Source organism: Pongo abelii, chromosome 18 (assembly GCF_028885655.2).
Source record: "Pongo abelii isolate AG06213 chromosome 18, NHGRI_mPonAbe1-v2.0_pri, whole genome shotgun sequence".
Lineage (NCBI taxonomy): Eukaryota > Metazoa > Chordata > Mammalia > Primates > Hominidae > Pongo > Pongo abelii.
Window position 1 is genome coordinate 31,589,674 of NC_072003.2, and position 13,437 is coordinate 31,603,110.

The window sequence follows — 13,437 nt, forward strand, 5'->3', positions numbered from 1 at the left end:
GGTCTTGCTCTCCCTCAGACTGGAGTGCAGTAGCACAATCATGCTCACTGCAGCCTCAGCCTCCAGGGCTCAAGTAGATCTTCCCGCCTCAGCCTCCTGAGTAGCTTGGACTACAGATGCACATCACCATGCCCAGCTAATTTTTTTTTTTTGAGACAGAGTCTTGCTCTGTTGCCCAGGCTGGAGTGTAATGGCATGCTCTCAGCTCACTGCAACCTCTTCCTCCCGGGTTCAAGCAATTCTCCTGCCTCAGCCTCCCAAGTAGCTGGGACTATAGGCGCGTGCCACCACACCCGGCTAATTTTTTTGTATTTTTAGTAGAGACAGGGTTTCACCATGTTAGCCAGGATGGTCTTGATCTCCTAACCTCGTGATCCGCTCTCCTCAGCCTCCCAAAGTACTGGGATTACAGGCGTGAGCCACCGCGTCCGGCCATGCCCAGCTAATTTTTTAATTTTTTGTAGAGATGAGGTCTCACTATGTTGTCCAGGCTGGTCTCGAACTCCTAGGCTCAAGTGATCCTCCTGCCATCGGCCTCCTAAAGTGCTAGCATTATAGGCATAAGCCACCACACTCAGCCAGAGGTGGTTATTTTAGTTAGGGTGATCAGGGAAGGCCTCACTGAGGAGGTAACATTTGAGCCGAGACCTCGGCTCAGATAATGCAGTGTTTTGCAAAAATCACTCCAGGTGCTTTACGGAGAATTAATTAATTAAAGGGCCGAGTAGACACTGTGGAAGTTCAGGAGAGGTGATGGGAGCTGGGACGGAGTGTTAGCGCTGGAGATGGAGAAAAAGGGGCACATTCTGGAATAGTCAGCACATTGGAGTAGAGTTTACGGGACTTGCAGGAGGACACGTAGAATCAAGGACTTCCAGTTTCCTGGCGTGTCCTTTACAGAGGGAAAAAAGGTTTGGGGGAAGCGGAACCAAGGCTCTGGACATAAATCCGAATTGCCTGTCACCGTCCGGGTGGAGGTCACAGATAAAGAGCCTGATCTAGACACAGGCGGAGAGGAGAGGAGGGATTTGAGGGCGTTAGGAGGGGGAAAGGGGGCCAGCAGGAAGCGGTGACTGGCTGAGTAACAAAATGGGGGTGGGGACGTGCAAGTTGCAGACTCCGACTAACTACGCGGGGACTCCGAGGCGCTCAGAAAAATGAAGCCGACCCGGCCCTGCCCCGAGGGACGCTCCAAGAGGGCGGAGGTGCAGGGAGGGCCCCGCCACAATTCGCGGTAACGCAAGCCAGGTTCGGGCGGAAGAGTGGCCGGAGCGGATCAAAGGCTGGCTCCGGGCAGGGGCAGCGAGGGAGCGAGGGGGAGCGCTCCGCAGGCCGGTGTCCCGGAGGAGGCATAATTGGAGCAGGGCTTCCAAGGTCACGGAGAGACGCCGGGCAACACCTCTTAAGGATCCTCTTCCGGGCTTGAAAGGCAGGCGTCCTCCCGAACCGCGCGACCTAGCCAAGAAGAGCCGGGGCGGGGCCGGGGCCGGGGGCCGACTCGGGAATCTTCGGCCGAGGCTCGGCAATCCCCCCATCCTCCGTCCGGGGCCTCCAGCCCGGGGCCGATCCGGAAACAGCCGAGCGGATCCGGAAACAGCCGAGAGGACCCGGAAGCGGTGCGCTCCGTCACCAGGGAGTGCGGGAATCCGCCGTTTGCGCTGAGGCAATGGCGGCAGCTGCGCCGGTGGCCGCGGACGACGATGAGCGGCGGCGGCGGCCGGGGGCTGGTACGTGAGGGGGCGTCCGTGCACGCGGGGGACGGTGAAGCTGGGGGCGGGGCTGAGCCAGCCACCTGCGGATGGGGGGTGGAGAAGGGTGGTGGAGAAAGGGGCGGGGCCTAGAGCCACCGGCAGAGGGGGGCGTGGCCCGGCCATTCAAGGGGTAGGGCCAGTGACAGGTGCGAGGTGGGGGCTGGTGAGGAAGGGGCGCGGCCATTAGGAGGGCGGGGCCGAGTGGGACCGAAGAGAGGATTGAGTGAAACTGGCCACCGCGAAGAGATGGAGTGTGGGCAGCACCCGGCGGAGCGAGTGGGAAGGGGGTGGGGCATGGGCGGGGCCAGGTGAGCCGGGCGGGCCCAGGTGAAGGAGGCCCCAGGTGAAGGCAACAGTACTAGGTTGCAGGACTTGCTAAGCCGGTAGGTGGCCTGGGGTGTTAAGAGATGGGAAGAGACGCTGATCCCTGTCCCCTACAGCACTGGAGGACTCCTGGCCCCAGGAAGGGGCAAATGGTGAGGCCGAGTTAGGTGAGCTCAGCCGGCTTCGGGCTGAGCTGGCAGGCGCCCTGGCGGAAATGGAAACCATGAAGGCTGTGGCAGAGGTGAGCGAGAGCACGAAGGCCGAGGCTGTGGCTGCGGTGCAGCGGCAGTGCCAAGAGGAGGTGGCTTCGCTGCAGGCCATCCTGAAAGGTAAGACGAGGGACTCACCTAGACTCCCCATCAGCCCCATACTGGGGAGTGCATGACGAGAAAGGGATTGGGGGCACAGATAAGCTATGGGATAGGTTAGCAGCGCTGCCTGGCACAGGGCATGCCTATGGGCCAGAGGAAGGGCCGCCCTTTTAAAATTTGCATAGAGGCCCTCCCTCCATGTGATAGCAGCAGCTCTGTCAGTTACAGCTAAGTTTAGCTCCCAGCTTCTATCTGTTGCCTTGTCCCATGTCATTTCTTGTCCCTCACTGATGATTGATCAACCCTGAAGATGGGCGAGAAACTTCTCAGTTCCCCAAACCAACCCCATTTTAGTCTGGACTTCTGGGAAGTAGAATCAGCCCTGGCCCAGTCTCTGTGAGTCTAATGCTCTGCTCTCTAGCCTTCCCCAGACACTCCCCCCTCCACCCCACGACATGCACCAGCTTCCCCACCTCCGCCCCACGTTCTTTGTACTTGCTCCTCTGGCCCCAGATGCCCCAGCTGCTGATCCTGTTTTCTACTCTCCTTCCTCTAGCAGAAGCCAGAGACTCTGAAACAGATGTCAGAGCTGCCCCCACTGCTATGCCCCTGCTGCGGTGGGGCTTTTGTCAACTCTCTCCTGGACTTTTGTCCCAACCTTCTCATAGATCTCCCTCTATAGTCTGGCCTTGACATTGGCTTCCAGAGTAAACTTCCTAAAATTCCCTTCCCAACAGGCGATTTCCCTTTCTAACAGCTGCTGCTGGCTGGAGACTTCTCTGGGGCTGTATTTCCCACATTTCAGGATCCACGTGCCTGTGCAATGTAGACACATCCTTGTACAACTTACTCTGCTGTTTACTTAATATTTGTTCTTTAAATAGATCCACATTTAAAAAGTTTACATATATTTATTAAGGGAAACTTGTTATCTCTACTGTATAAGAAAAGCCAGGTGTGTCCTAAATAATAACAATAGCTAGCTTTTTTTTTTTCTTGAGTCAATGAGAGTTTCACTCTGTCGCCCAAGCTGGAGTGCGTCACAGCACACTGGTGTGATCTCAGCTCACCGCAACCTCCACCTCCTGGGCTCAAGCAGATCCTCCTACCTCAGCCTCCCAAGTAGCCAGGACTACAGGTGCAAGCCACCATGCCTGGCTAATTTTTAGTATTTTTTTGTAGAAACAGGGTCTCTCTATGTTACCCAGACAGGTCTTGAACTCCTGAGCTCAAACGATCTGCCTGCCTTGGCCTCCCAAAGTGCTGGGATTACAGGTGTGAGCCACTGCGCCTGGCCAGGTAGCATGTTTTGAGCACTCACTATGTGCCAGGCACTGAGCTAAATGCTTTATGAGTAACTAATCTTCATAACAAACTCTGTGAGGCAGGAACTATTATCCATCTCCATTTTACAGAGGAAGCTCTGAGGCCCGGAGAGGTTAAATAACTTGCCCAAGGTCATATAGCTGGAAAACAGCCAAAGATTGGAAACCAAGCAGCCTAACAGCTGAACCATTTTTTTTTTTTTTTTTTTTTGAGACAGTGTCTCACTCTGTTACCCAGACTGGAGTTCAGTGGTGCAGTCTCAGCTCACTCCACCTCCCGGGTTCAAGCGATTCTCCTTCCTCAGCCTCCCAAGTAGCTGGGACTACAGGTGTGTGCCACCACACCTGGCTAATTTTTTTTTTTCTTTTTTTTGAGATGGAGTCTTGCTCTGTCACCCAGGCTGGAGTACAGTGGTGTGATCTTGGCTTACTGCAAGCTCCACCTCCCGGGTTCACGCCATTCTCCTGCCTCAGCCTCCCAACCAGCTGGGACTACAAGTGCTCACCACCACGCCTGGCTAATTTTTTTTTTTAATTTTTAGTAGAGATGGGGTTTCACTGTGTTAGCCAGGATGGTCTCAATCTCCTGACCTCGTGATCTGCCTGCCTCCACCTCCCAGAGTGCTGGGATTACAGGCGTGACCCACCACGCCCGGCCCCATTTTTTGTATTTTTAGTAGAGATGGGGTTTCACCGTGTTAGTCAGGATAGTCTCGATCTCCTGACCTTGTGATCCGCCCACCTCGGCCTCCCAAAGTGCTGGAATTAGAGGCGTGAGCCACCACGTCCAGCCCAGCTGAACCTTTACTTCTACTGTTAGTGCACTATTAATAATAGGTCAATATCTATACATACAAAAAATTACCACGTTCTACCAAAAATCAAACAAGTCCATGTTACTCAGGTGAGGTCAGGAGTTTGAGACCAGCCTGGGCACCAAAGTGAGACCCTTAGCTGGGTATGGTGGCAAGTGCCTGTGGTCCCTGCTACTTGGGAGGGTGAGGTGGGAGGTTCACTTGAGCCCAAGAGTTTAAGGCTGCAGTGAACTATGATTGTACCACTGCATTCCAGCCTGGGTGACAGAGGGAGACCCTGACTCTCTTTTTTTTGTTTTTTTTTTGTTTTTTGAGACGGAGTCCCGCTCAGTCACCCAGGCTGAAGTGCAGTGGCACAATCTCGGCTCACTGCAACCTCCGCCTCCTGGGTTCAAACAATTCTCCTGCCTCAGCCTCCCAAGTAGCTGGGATTACAGGCACCCACCACCACGCCTGGTTAAATTTTGTGTTTTCAGTAGAGACGGGGTTTCACCATGTTGGCCAGGCTGGTCTCGAACTCCTGACCTCAGGTGATCTGCCCACCTCCGCCTCCCAAAGTGCTGGGATTACAGGTGTGAGCCACGGCACCTGGCCCTGACTTCCTAAAAAAAAAAAAAGTCTATGTTCTATCCAACATCACCTCCATCTCCTGCTGACCTGTAGGATAAGTTCCAAACCTCTTGGCATCACATTCAAGGCCCTGGGAGCCACCCACTGCCTCCTTTCCAGTGTCTCTCCTTGGGCGCCTTCGCTGTTCCAGTCCCTCCAACATATCCCACCATGCCACAGCCATGCCAGCTGCTCTTCTGCTGCTCACACTGATCCTGTTAACTTATGCATCTTTCTCTCCTTCACTGTCTACCACTGTCCTCTCCTGCCTGGGCAGGCAGGCAGAGTGAGGGCTCCTTCCTCTGCGATATCCAAGCCCAGGAAGGGTCCTCTCCTGTACCTCTTCCCATACTGCATCCTAACTATTGCCACAGCCGCCCTCTTCATTGGACTGTGAGCTCCCGGTGGCAGGCTTTGTGTTTGATTAATTTCTGTATTTCCAGAGCCCAGCTCAGAGTCTGATCCAGTGTAAATATTTATTACTACGATTAAGGGCCGGGTGTGGTGGCTCATGCCTGTAATCCCAGCACTTTGGGAGGCTGAGACGGGAGGATTGCTTGAGCTCAGGAGTTCAAGACCAGCCTGGGCAACATGGCGAGACCCCGTCTCTACAAAAAATACAAAAATTAGCCAGGCGTGCTAGTGTGCGCCTGCAGTCCCAGCTACGCGGGACACTGAGGTGGGAGGACTGCTTGAGCCCAAGAGGCTGAGGTTGCAGTGAGTCATGATTGTGACACTGCACTTCAACCTGGGCAACAGAGTGAGACCCTTTCTCAAAAATTAAAAAAACAGGGGCCTGTGGTGGGGTGGGGGGAGGGGGGAGGGACAGCATTAGGAGATGTACCTGATGTAAATGACTAAATGACGAGTTCATGGGTGCAGCTCACCAACATGGCACATGTATACGTATGTAACAAACCTGCATGTTGTGCACATGTACCCTAGAACTTAAAGTAAAATTAAAAAAAAAAAAAAAAAAGGGCTGGGAGCAGTGGCTCACGCCTATAATCCCAGCACTTTGGGAGGCCAAGGTGGGCGGATCGCTTGAGGTGAGGAGTTCAAGACCAGCCTGGCCAACATGGCAAAACCCTGTCTCTACTAAAAATAGAAAAATTAGCCAGGGGTGGTGGTGGGCGCCTGTAATCCCAGCTACACAGGAGGCTGAGGCACGAGAATCACTTGAACCCAGGAGGCAGAGGTTGCAGTGAGCCAAGATTGCGCCACTGCACTCCAGCCTGGGTGACAGAGTGAGACTCTGTCTCAAAATAATAATAATAATAATAACAACCAAAAAAATTCTTACTGTTCTTAAATATTGACTGTTCCTGGTATATATTAGTAGGAACAGTGTCATATCTTCTGTGTGCCTGAGAAAGGGCTGGACACCTTGCCTATATCATCTCATCTATTTTTAATTTTTATTTTATTTTTTTGTACACTATTTATCTTAGATATGTCATCTCATTTAATCTGTAGCCACCAGAAGGATGATCAGTAGTGTCCCCATTTTGCACCTAAGGACACTGATGCACAGAGAGGCTGTGATTGCCCAGGTCAATTTCTGCAAAGCCTGCCATGGCAACTGCTATGGTAGATTGTCTTACAGAAAGAGTCAGTGCATCAAGAGTCCCCTGCTCACCCACAGGCAGGGCCGGCTCATTGACCCTCCCTCTCTCCCACCCTCCCTCTCCCCCACCAGACTCCATCAGCAGCTATGAAGCCCAGATCACTGCCTTGAAGCAGGAGCGACAGCAGCAGCAGCAGGACTGTGAGGAGAAGGAGCGGGAACTGGGCCGCCTGAAGCAGCTGCTGTCCCGGGCCCACCCCCTGGACTCCCTGGAGAAGCAGATGGAAAAGGTTGGGGTTGGGTTGTTTTCCCCGCTGCCCTGGGATTTGGAAGGATGTTGAGGATTGTAGATGTCCCATTCCCCGGTCATGGGGTGCAGGGCACCCAGCAGTGATTCTAGGAATAGCACAGAGTTACCAGGTGTTGTTGAGAGCTTGGCTCTGTGCTCCGTAGGGTCCTGGCTTGCCCCTTATTAGTGGGTGACCAAGTTCGCTCAGCTCCAAAATTAAGTTGTGTAGAGGGAAGGGAACTTACACTTAAGGGTAACAAAAAAAAATCTTACTGTTATTAAATATTGACTGTTCCTGGTGTACATTACCTCTTGGTAATATATTGTTACCTCTTGGCTTGGTGCAGTGGCTCACGCCTGTAATCCCAACACTTTGGGAGGCCAAGGCAGGTGGAGTACTTGAGGTCAGGAGTTCAAGACCAGCCTGGCCAACATGGTGAAACCGTGTCTCTACTCAGAATACAAAAATTAGCCTGCGGCGCACACCTGTAATCCCAGCTACTCAGGAGGTTGAGGCAGGAGGATCACTTGAACCCAGGAGGCAGAGGCTGCTGTGAGCTAAGATCGTGCCACTGCACTCCAGCCTGGGCAACAGAGTGAGACTTTGTCTTAAAAAAGGATGCCTCTGATGCTTTAGGCACTGTGCTTAGTGCTTGACAGAGTCAGCCTCCCCAGTCCATTCCCTGTAAGGGAGATCTGTTAGATCCATTTATCAGATGAGTACGATAAGGCTCAGGGAAATTCAGTACTTCCCCTGTTTACGCACATAAAAGGGAGTGGAGTTGAGATTTTAAAATCTAAGCAGAGGACTAACTCATGCTTATAATCCCAGCACTTTGGGAAGCCAAGGCAGGAGGATCGCTTGAGGCCAGGAGCTTGAAGCTGCAGTGAGCTATGATCTCACTACTGCACTCCAGCCTGGGCACCATAGCAAGATCCCATCTCTAAAAAATTTTTTTGTTAAATTAGCTGGGCATGGTGGTGCACACCTGTAGTCCCAGCTACTCAAGAGGCTGACATGGGAGGATCACTTGAGCCAGAAATCAAGCCTGTAGTGAGCTATGATCGCATCACTGCACTCTAGCTTGGGTGACAGAGTAAGACCCTGTCTCTTTAAAAAAAAAAGTCTAGGCAGACTGGTTTTATTTATTTATTTATTTATTTATTTATTTATTATTGAGACAGAGTCTTGCTCTGTCACCCAGGCTGGAGTACAGTGGTGCAATATCGACTCACTGCCACCTCTGCCTCCTGGGTTCAAGTGATTCTCCTGCCTCAGCCTCCCGAATAGCTGGAATTACAGGCACCTGCCACCATGCCCAGCTAATTTTTTTGTATTTTTAGTAGCGACGGGGTTTCGCCGTGTTGGCCAGGCTGGTCTTGAACTCCTGACCTCCAGTGATCGGCCCGCTTCCGCCTCCCAAAATGCTGGGATTGCAGGCGTGAACCACCGCATCCGGCCCAGGCTGGTTCGAAAGTGTTCTTAATCTCTATGATATGTCACCTCCTTTATTATTGCTGTTATTAACAATTATGGGAAGCACATATTTATTATCAAACGCTTCATCTTTCAAAGCAAATTTGCATTGTTACTTCATTTGATCCTACAGCAGACCTGTGAGATAGATACTTCAATTAATATTCTTATTTCATGCATAAGGAAACTGAGGCTCAGGGATGGTGTCAGTTACCTAGTTAGAAAGACAAAGATGAAGACAGGAGCCCATGAAACAAAGACCTTCAAGCCACATCTTCCCAGCATCCGGGCTGCCCCGTGCATCCGGAGTGTTCCCCAGGGAGCACCTCCGCAGGTTGGTAAAGGAAAGGGCCCCGCTCAATGAAAGCTGCCCAACACAGTGAAGGGAGCATCAGGGCTGGGTGTGGTGGCCCACGCCTGTAATCCTAGCCCTTTGGGCGGTTGAGGTGGGCAGATCACTTGAGGTCAGGAGTTTGAGACCAGCCTGGCCAACATGGGGAAACCCTGTCTCTACCAGAAAAGTACAGAAATTAGCCAGGCATGGTGGTGGGCACCTGTAATCCCAGCTACTCGGGAGACTGAGGCAGGAAAATCTCTTGAACCCAGGAGACGGAGGTTGCAGTGAGCCGAGATCATACCACTGCACTCCAGCCTGGGCAACAGAGCAAGATTCCATCTCAAAAAAGAAAAAGAGATTTGGAGGATTAAACAGCTTACTTGAGAAGATTTCAAGTGATTCAAGAAGTGAAAAGGGTGTGAACTAGAAGTAGGGAGTGATGTGGACAGGGATGACTGGCAGATTTCTGCCTTGAACAACTTGTGGCCAGCAGGGCCGTTTTCACTGACCGAGTGTTTGTGGCAGGAAGAACAGCGTCCCTGAGTGGTTTGTTTTGGGTGTCTACGGTTAGAGGAGCCTGTGGGACATATAAGTGGAGATATGTAGAGGCTGTTGGTTGCTCAACATCAGCAGGATCTGAAGCTTGAAAAGAGGTGGGAAAATCTGGTCAGCTCTATGGTGGTGATGGGAGTGTGGGAGAACAAATCGATCAGGATGAGATTTGGCTGCATGTGATTGAAAACCCAAATTAACAGTGGCTTAAATGTGACATAATTTTTTTTTTTTTTTTTTTGAGATGGAGTCTTGCTCTGTCCCCAGGCTGGAGTGCAGTGGCGCCATCTCGGCTCATTGCAACCTCCGCACCCGGGTCCTGGTTCAAGCGATTCTCCTGCCTCAGCCTCCCAAGTAGCTGGGATTACAGGCACGCACCACCACATCCAGCTAATTTTTGTATTTTTAGTAGAGACGGGCTTTCACCATGTTGGCCAGGCTGGTCTTGAACTCCTGACCTTGTGATCGGCCCGCCTTGGCCTCCCAAAGTGCTGAGATTACAGGTGTGAGCCACCACACTTGGCCAGAAATTTTTTTTTTTTTTTTTTTTGGAGACAGAGTCTCACTCTGTCGCCCAGGCTGGAGTGCAGTGATGCGATCTTGGCTCACTGCAACCTCCACCTCCCGGGTTCAAGTGCTTCTCATGCCTCAGCCTCCCTGAGTAGCTGGGATTACAGGTGCCCACTGCCACGCCCGGCTAATTTTGTATTTTTAGTACACACAGGGTTTTGCCATGTTGGCCAGGCTGGTTTCGAACTCCTGACCTCAGGTGATCTGCCCACCTTGGCCTCCCAAAGTGCTGGGATTACAGGCATGAGCCACTGCACCCGGCCCAGAAATTTATTTTTTTCAAGTCCAGAGGTAGACGTTTCAGGACTGGTATAGCAGCTCGACAAGTTGTCAAGCAGGCTCCTCCTATATTGCTGTTTTGCCATAGGTAGCACATTGCCTCATGGTCCAAGATGACTGCTTGAGTGCCAGCAATCATGTCCACATTCCAGCCAGCAAAAAGAAGGAGAAGGAGGAATAAAGAAAGGCACACCCTCTTCCTTTGAAGAGTTGTCCTAGGCCAGGCACGGTGGCTCACACCTGTAATCCTAGCACTTTGGGAGGCCGAGGCGAGCGGATCATTTGAGGCCAAGGTGGGTGGTCTCAGGAGTTCGAGACCAGCCTGGCCAACATGGTTAAACCCCCTTCTACTAAAAATACAAAAAAATAAGCTGGGCGTGGTGGCGTGCGTCTGTAATTCTAGCTACTTGGGAGGCTGAGGCAGGAGAATCACTTGAATCTGGGAGGCAGAGGTAGCAGTGAGCAGAGATAGTGCCATTGCACTCCAGCTTGGGCAACAAGAATGAAACTTCTTATTAAAAGAAAAAAAGTTGTCCTGGGCCAGGCACGGTGGCTCACACCTGTAATCCCAGCACTTTGGGAGGCCGAGGTGGGTGGTCTCAGGAGTTCGAGACCAGCCTGGCCAAAATGGTGAAACCCCGTCTCTACTAAAAATACAAAAATTAGCCGGGTGTGGTGGTGAGTGCCTGTAATCTCAGCTACTCATGAGGCTGAGGCAGGAGAATCGCTTGAACCCGGGAGGCAGAAGTTGCAGTGAGCCGAGATCATGCCACTCCACTCTAGTCTGGGCAACAGAGTGAGACTCCATCTCAAAAAAATGTAATAATAATACAAATAAAATAAAGAGTTGTCCTGGAAGGTCCCCTTGGCTTATCTGTTTCCATCTCAGTAGCTGGAACTTAGCCAGATGATCTGTTTAGTTGCAAGGAAGCTCAGAAATGTGGATGGTATTTTAGGATTTAGGCCACATGCCCAACTAACAATGTGAAGTGTGCTGGGTATTGGTGTAATCCCAACCCAGATACTGGGAATTATACTTGTAATGCCAGCACCTTGGGAGGCTGAGGTGGGAGGATCACTTGAGGCCAGGAGTTCAAAACCAGTCTGGGCAACATAGCAAGATCCTGTCTCCATAAAAAATACAAAAATTAGCTCATTGGTGCACATGCCTGTAGTCCCAGCTAATCAGGAGGCTGAGGCAGGAGGATGGCTCGAGTCCTGGAGATGAAGGCTACAGTGAGATGCAATTGCACCACTGCACTCCAGCCTGGGCAACGGAATGAGACCTCATTTTTTTTTTTTTTTTTTTTTTTTTTGAGACGGCATCTCACTCTGTCGCTCAGGCTGGAGTGCAATGGCGTGATCTCGGCTCACTGCAACCCCTGCCTCCCGGGTTCAAGCGATTCTCCTGCCTCAGCCTCCCGAGTAGCTGGGACTACAGGCGCCTGCCACCAAGCCCAGCTAATTTTTATACTTTTAATAGAGACAGGGTTTCACCATGTTGGCCAGGATGGTCTCGATCTCTTGACCTTGTGATCCGCCTGCCTTGGCCTCCCAAAGTGCTGGGATTACAGGTGTGAGCCACCGCGCCCAGCCGACCTCATCTCTTAAAAAAAAAAAAAAAAGCCAGGCATGGTGGCTCAAGCCCGTAATCCCAGCACTTTGGGAGGCCAAGGCAGGCGGATCACGAGGTCAGGAGTTCGAGACCAGCCTGGGCAACGTGGTGAAACCCCCATCTCTACTAAAAATACAAAAATTAGCTGGGCATGGTGGTGCGTGCCTGTAATCCCAGCTACTGGGGAGGCTGAGGCAGGAGAATGGCTTGAACCCAGGAGGCGGAGGTAGCAGTGAGCCGAGATCGTGCCATTGCATTCCAGCCTGGGTGACAGAGCAAGACTCCATCTCAAAAAAAAAAAAAAAAGGTAAAGTTCTATGACAAAAGAAAAAAATGGATGTTGGAGAAGGAAGATATGGTGAGTGACAGGGCCACAGGAAGAAGTCGTGACCTTCATCCTCGCCCTTATGTCCTGGGGCAAGTCGTGGAAGCTTCTAGAGCCTCTGTGTTCTTACCTCTGGAATGAGGGTGGACAGCACCTTCTAGGGAGGATTAGGAGAGCTGATGTGCTTGGAGAGGAAGCTCTGAACAGACCCGGGGCTTCAGCACTCGGGAGGGGGAGCTATTGCTGCCATACCCCACTCCCTCCAGGCCCACGAGGACTCGGAGAAGCTGCGGGAGATCGTACTGCCCATGGAGAAGGAGATCGAGGAGCTGAAAGCAAAGCTGCTGAGGGCTGAGGAGCTGATTCAGGAGATCCAGGTGAGGGCGCGGCTGGGGGGCGCTGGGGAAGGAGGGGTGCCAGAGGACCCTGGCCCCCCAGCCTCTTCCCTGCCCCCTTCCCTAGAGACGTCCCCAGCATGTCCCTTCCCTGCACGGCTCCACGGAGTTGCTGCCCCTGTCCCGGGACCCATCGCCCCCGCTGGAGCCTCTGGAGGAGCTGAGTGGAGATGGGGGTCCAGCAGCTGAGGCCTTCGCTCACAACTGCGATGACAGCGCCTCCATCTCCTCCTTCTCCCTTGGCGGTGGGGTCGGCAGCAGCTCCTCCCTGCCCCGAAGCCGCCAGGGCCTGAGCCCTGAACAGGAAGAGACGGCCTCGCTGGTGTCTACGGGCACCCTGGTTCCCGAGGGCATCTACCTGCCCCCTCCTGGCTACCAGCTCGTCCCAGACACTCAGTGGGAGCAGCTGCAGATGGAGGTGAGTGTTGTGGGCAGGGTGGTGGGGTGTACCATCCCCCTCTCTGCTGGATGCTTCCCCCGCACCACCTGTGTTCAGACCCAGAGCTAGAGCCAGAGCTTCCACAGGGAGAAGAGAGGCCCGCCTCCTAGTGAAGGCAGGCAGATGTAAACATGCATAGGGGCCAGGTGTGGTGGCTCACACCTGCCATCCCAGCCACTCGGAAGCTGGGTGGGAAGATTGTTTGCAGCTAGGAGTTCAAGGCCAGTCTGGGCAACATAGTGAGACCCTGTCTCTTTATAAAAGTTAAAAAAAAAAAAAAAAAAAAGCCAAATATACACCTGTAGTCCCAGCTACTTGGGAGGCTGAGGCAGGAGGATCTCTTGAGCCCGGGAGATCGAGGTTGTAGTGAACCGAGATCGTGCCACCCACTCCAGCCTGGGTCACAGAGTGAGAACCTGTCTCAAAAAAAAAAAAAAAAAAGTCCGGGTGCGGTGGC

The 13,437-nt window shown here is 52.5% G+C and overlaps 1 protein-coding gene across 4 annotated transcripts in view; it reads left to right on the forward strand.

The window, feature by feature from the left end:
* RABEP2 (rabaptin, RAB GTPase binding effector protein 2) overlaps positions 1–13,437 on the forward strand; it is a 22,854-nt gene continuing 9,417 nt past the window's right edge. For 3 of the 4 annotated variants that reach the window (XM_054533188.1, XM_054533187.1, XM_054533189.1), the window contains exons 1-5: positions 1–1,727; positions 2,192–2,404; positions 6,835–6,992; positions 12,413–12,523; positions 12,609–12,959. In XM_054533188.1, coding sequence (XP_054389163.1) covers positions 1,667–1,727; positions 2,192–2,404; positions 6,835–6,992; positions 12,413–12,523; positions 12,609–12,959 — 894 coding nt within the window. In that variant the 5' untranslated portion in view covers positions 1–1,666. 4 annotated transcript variants of the gene reach the window in all.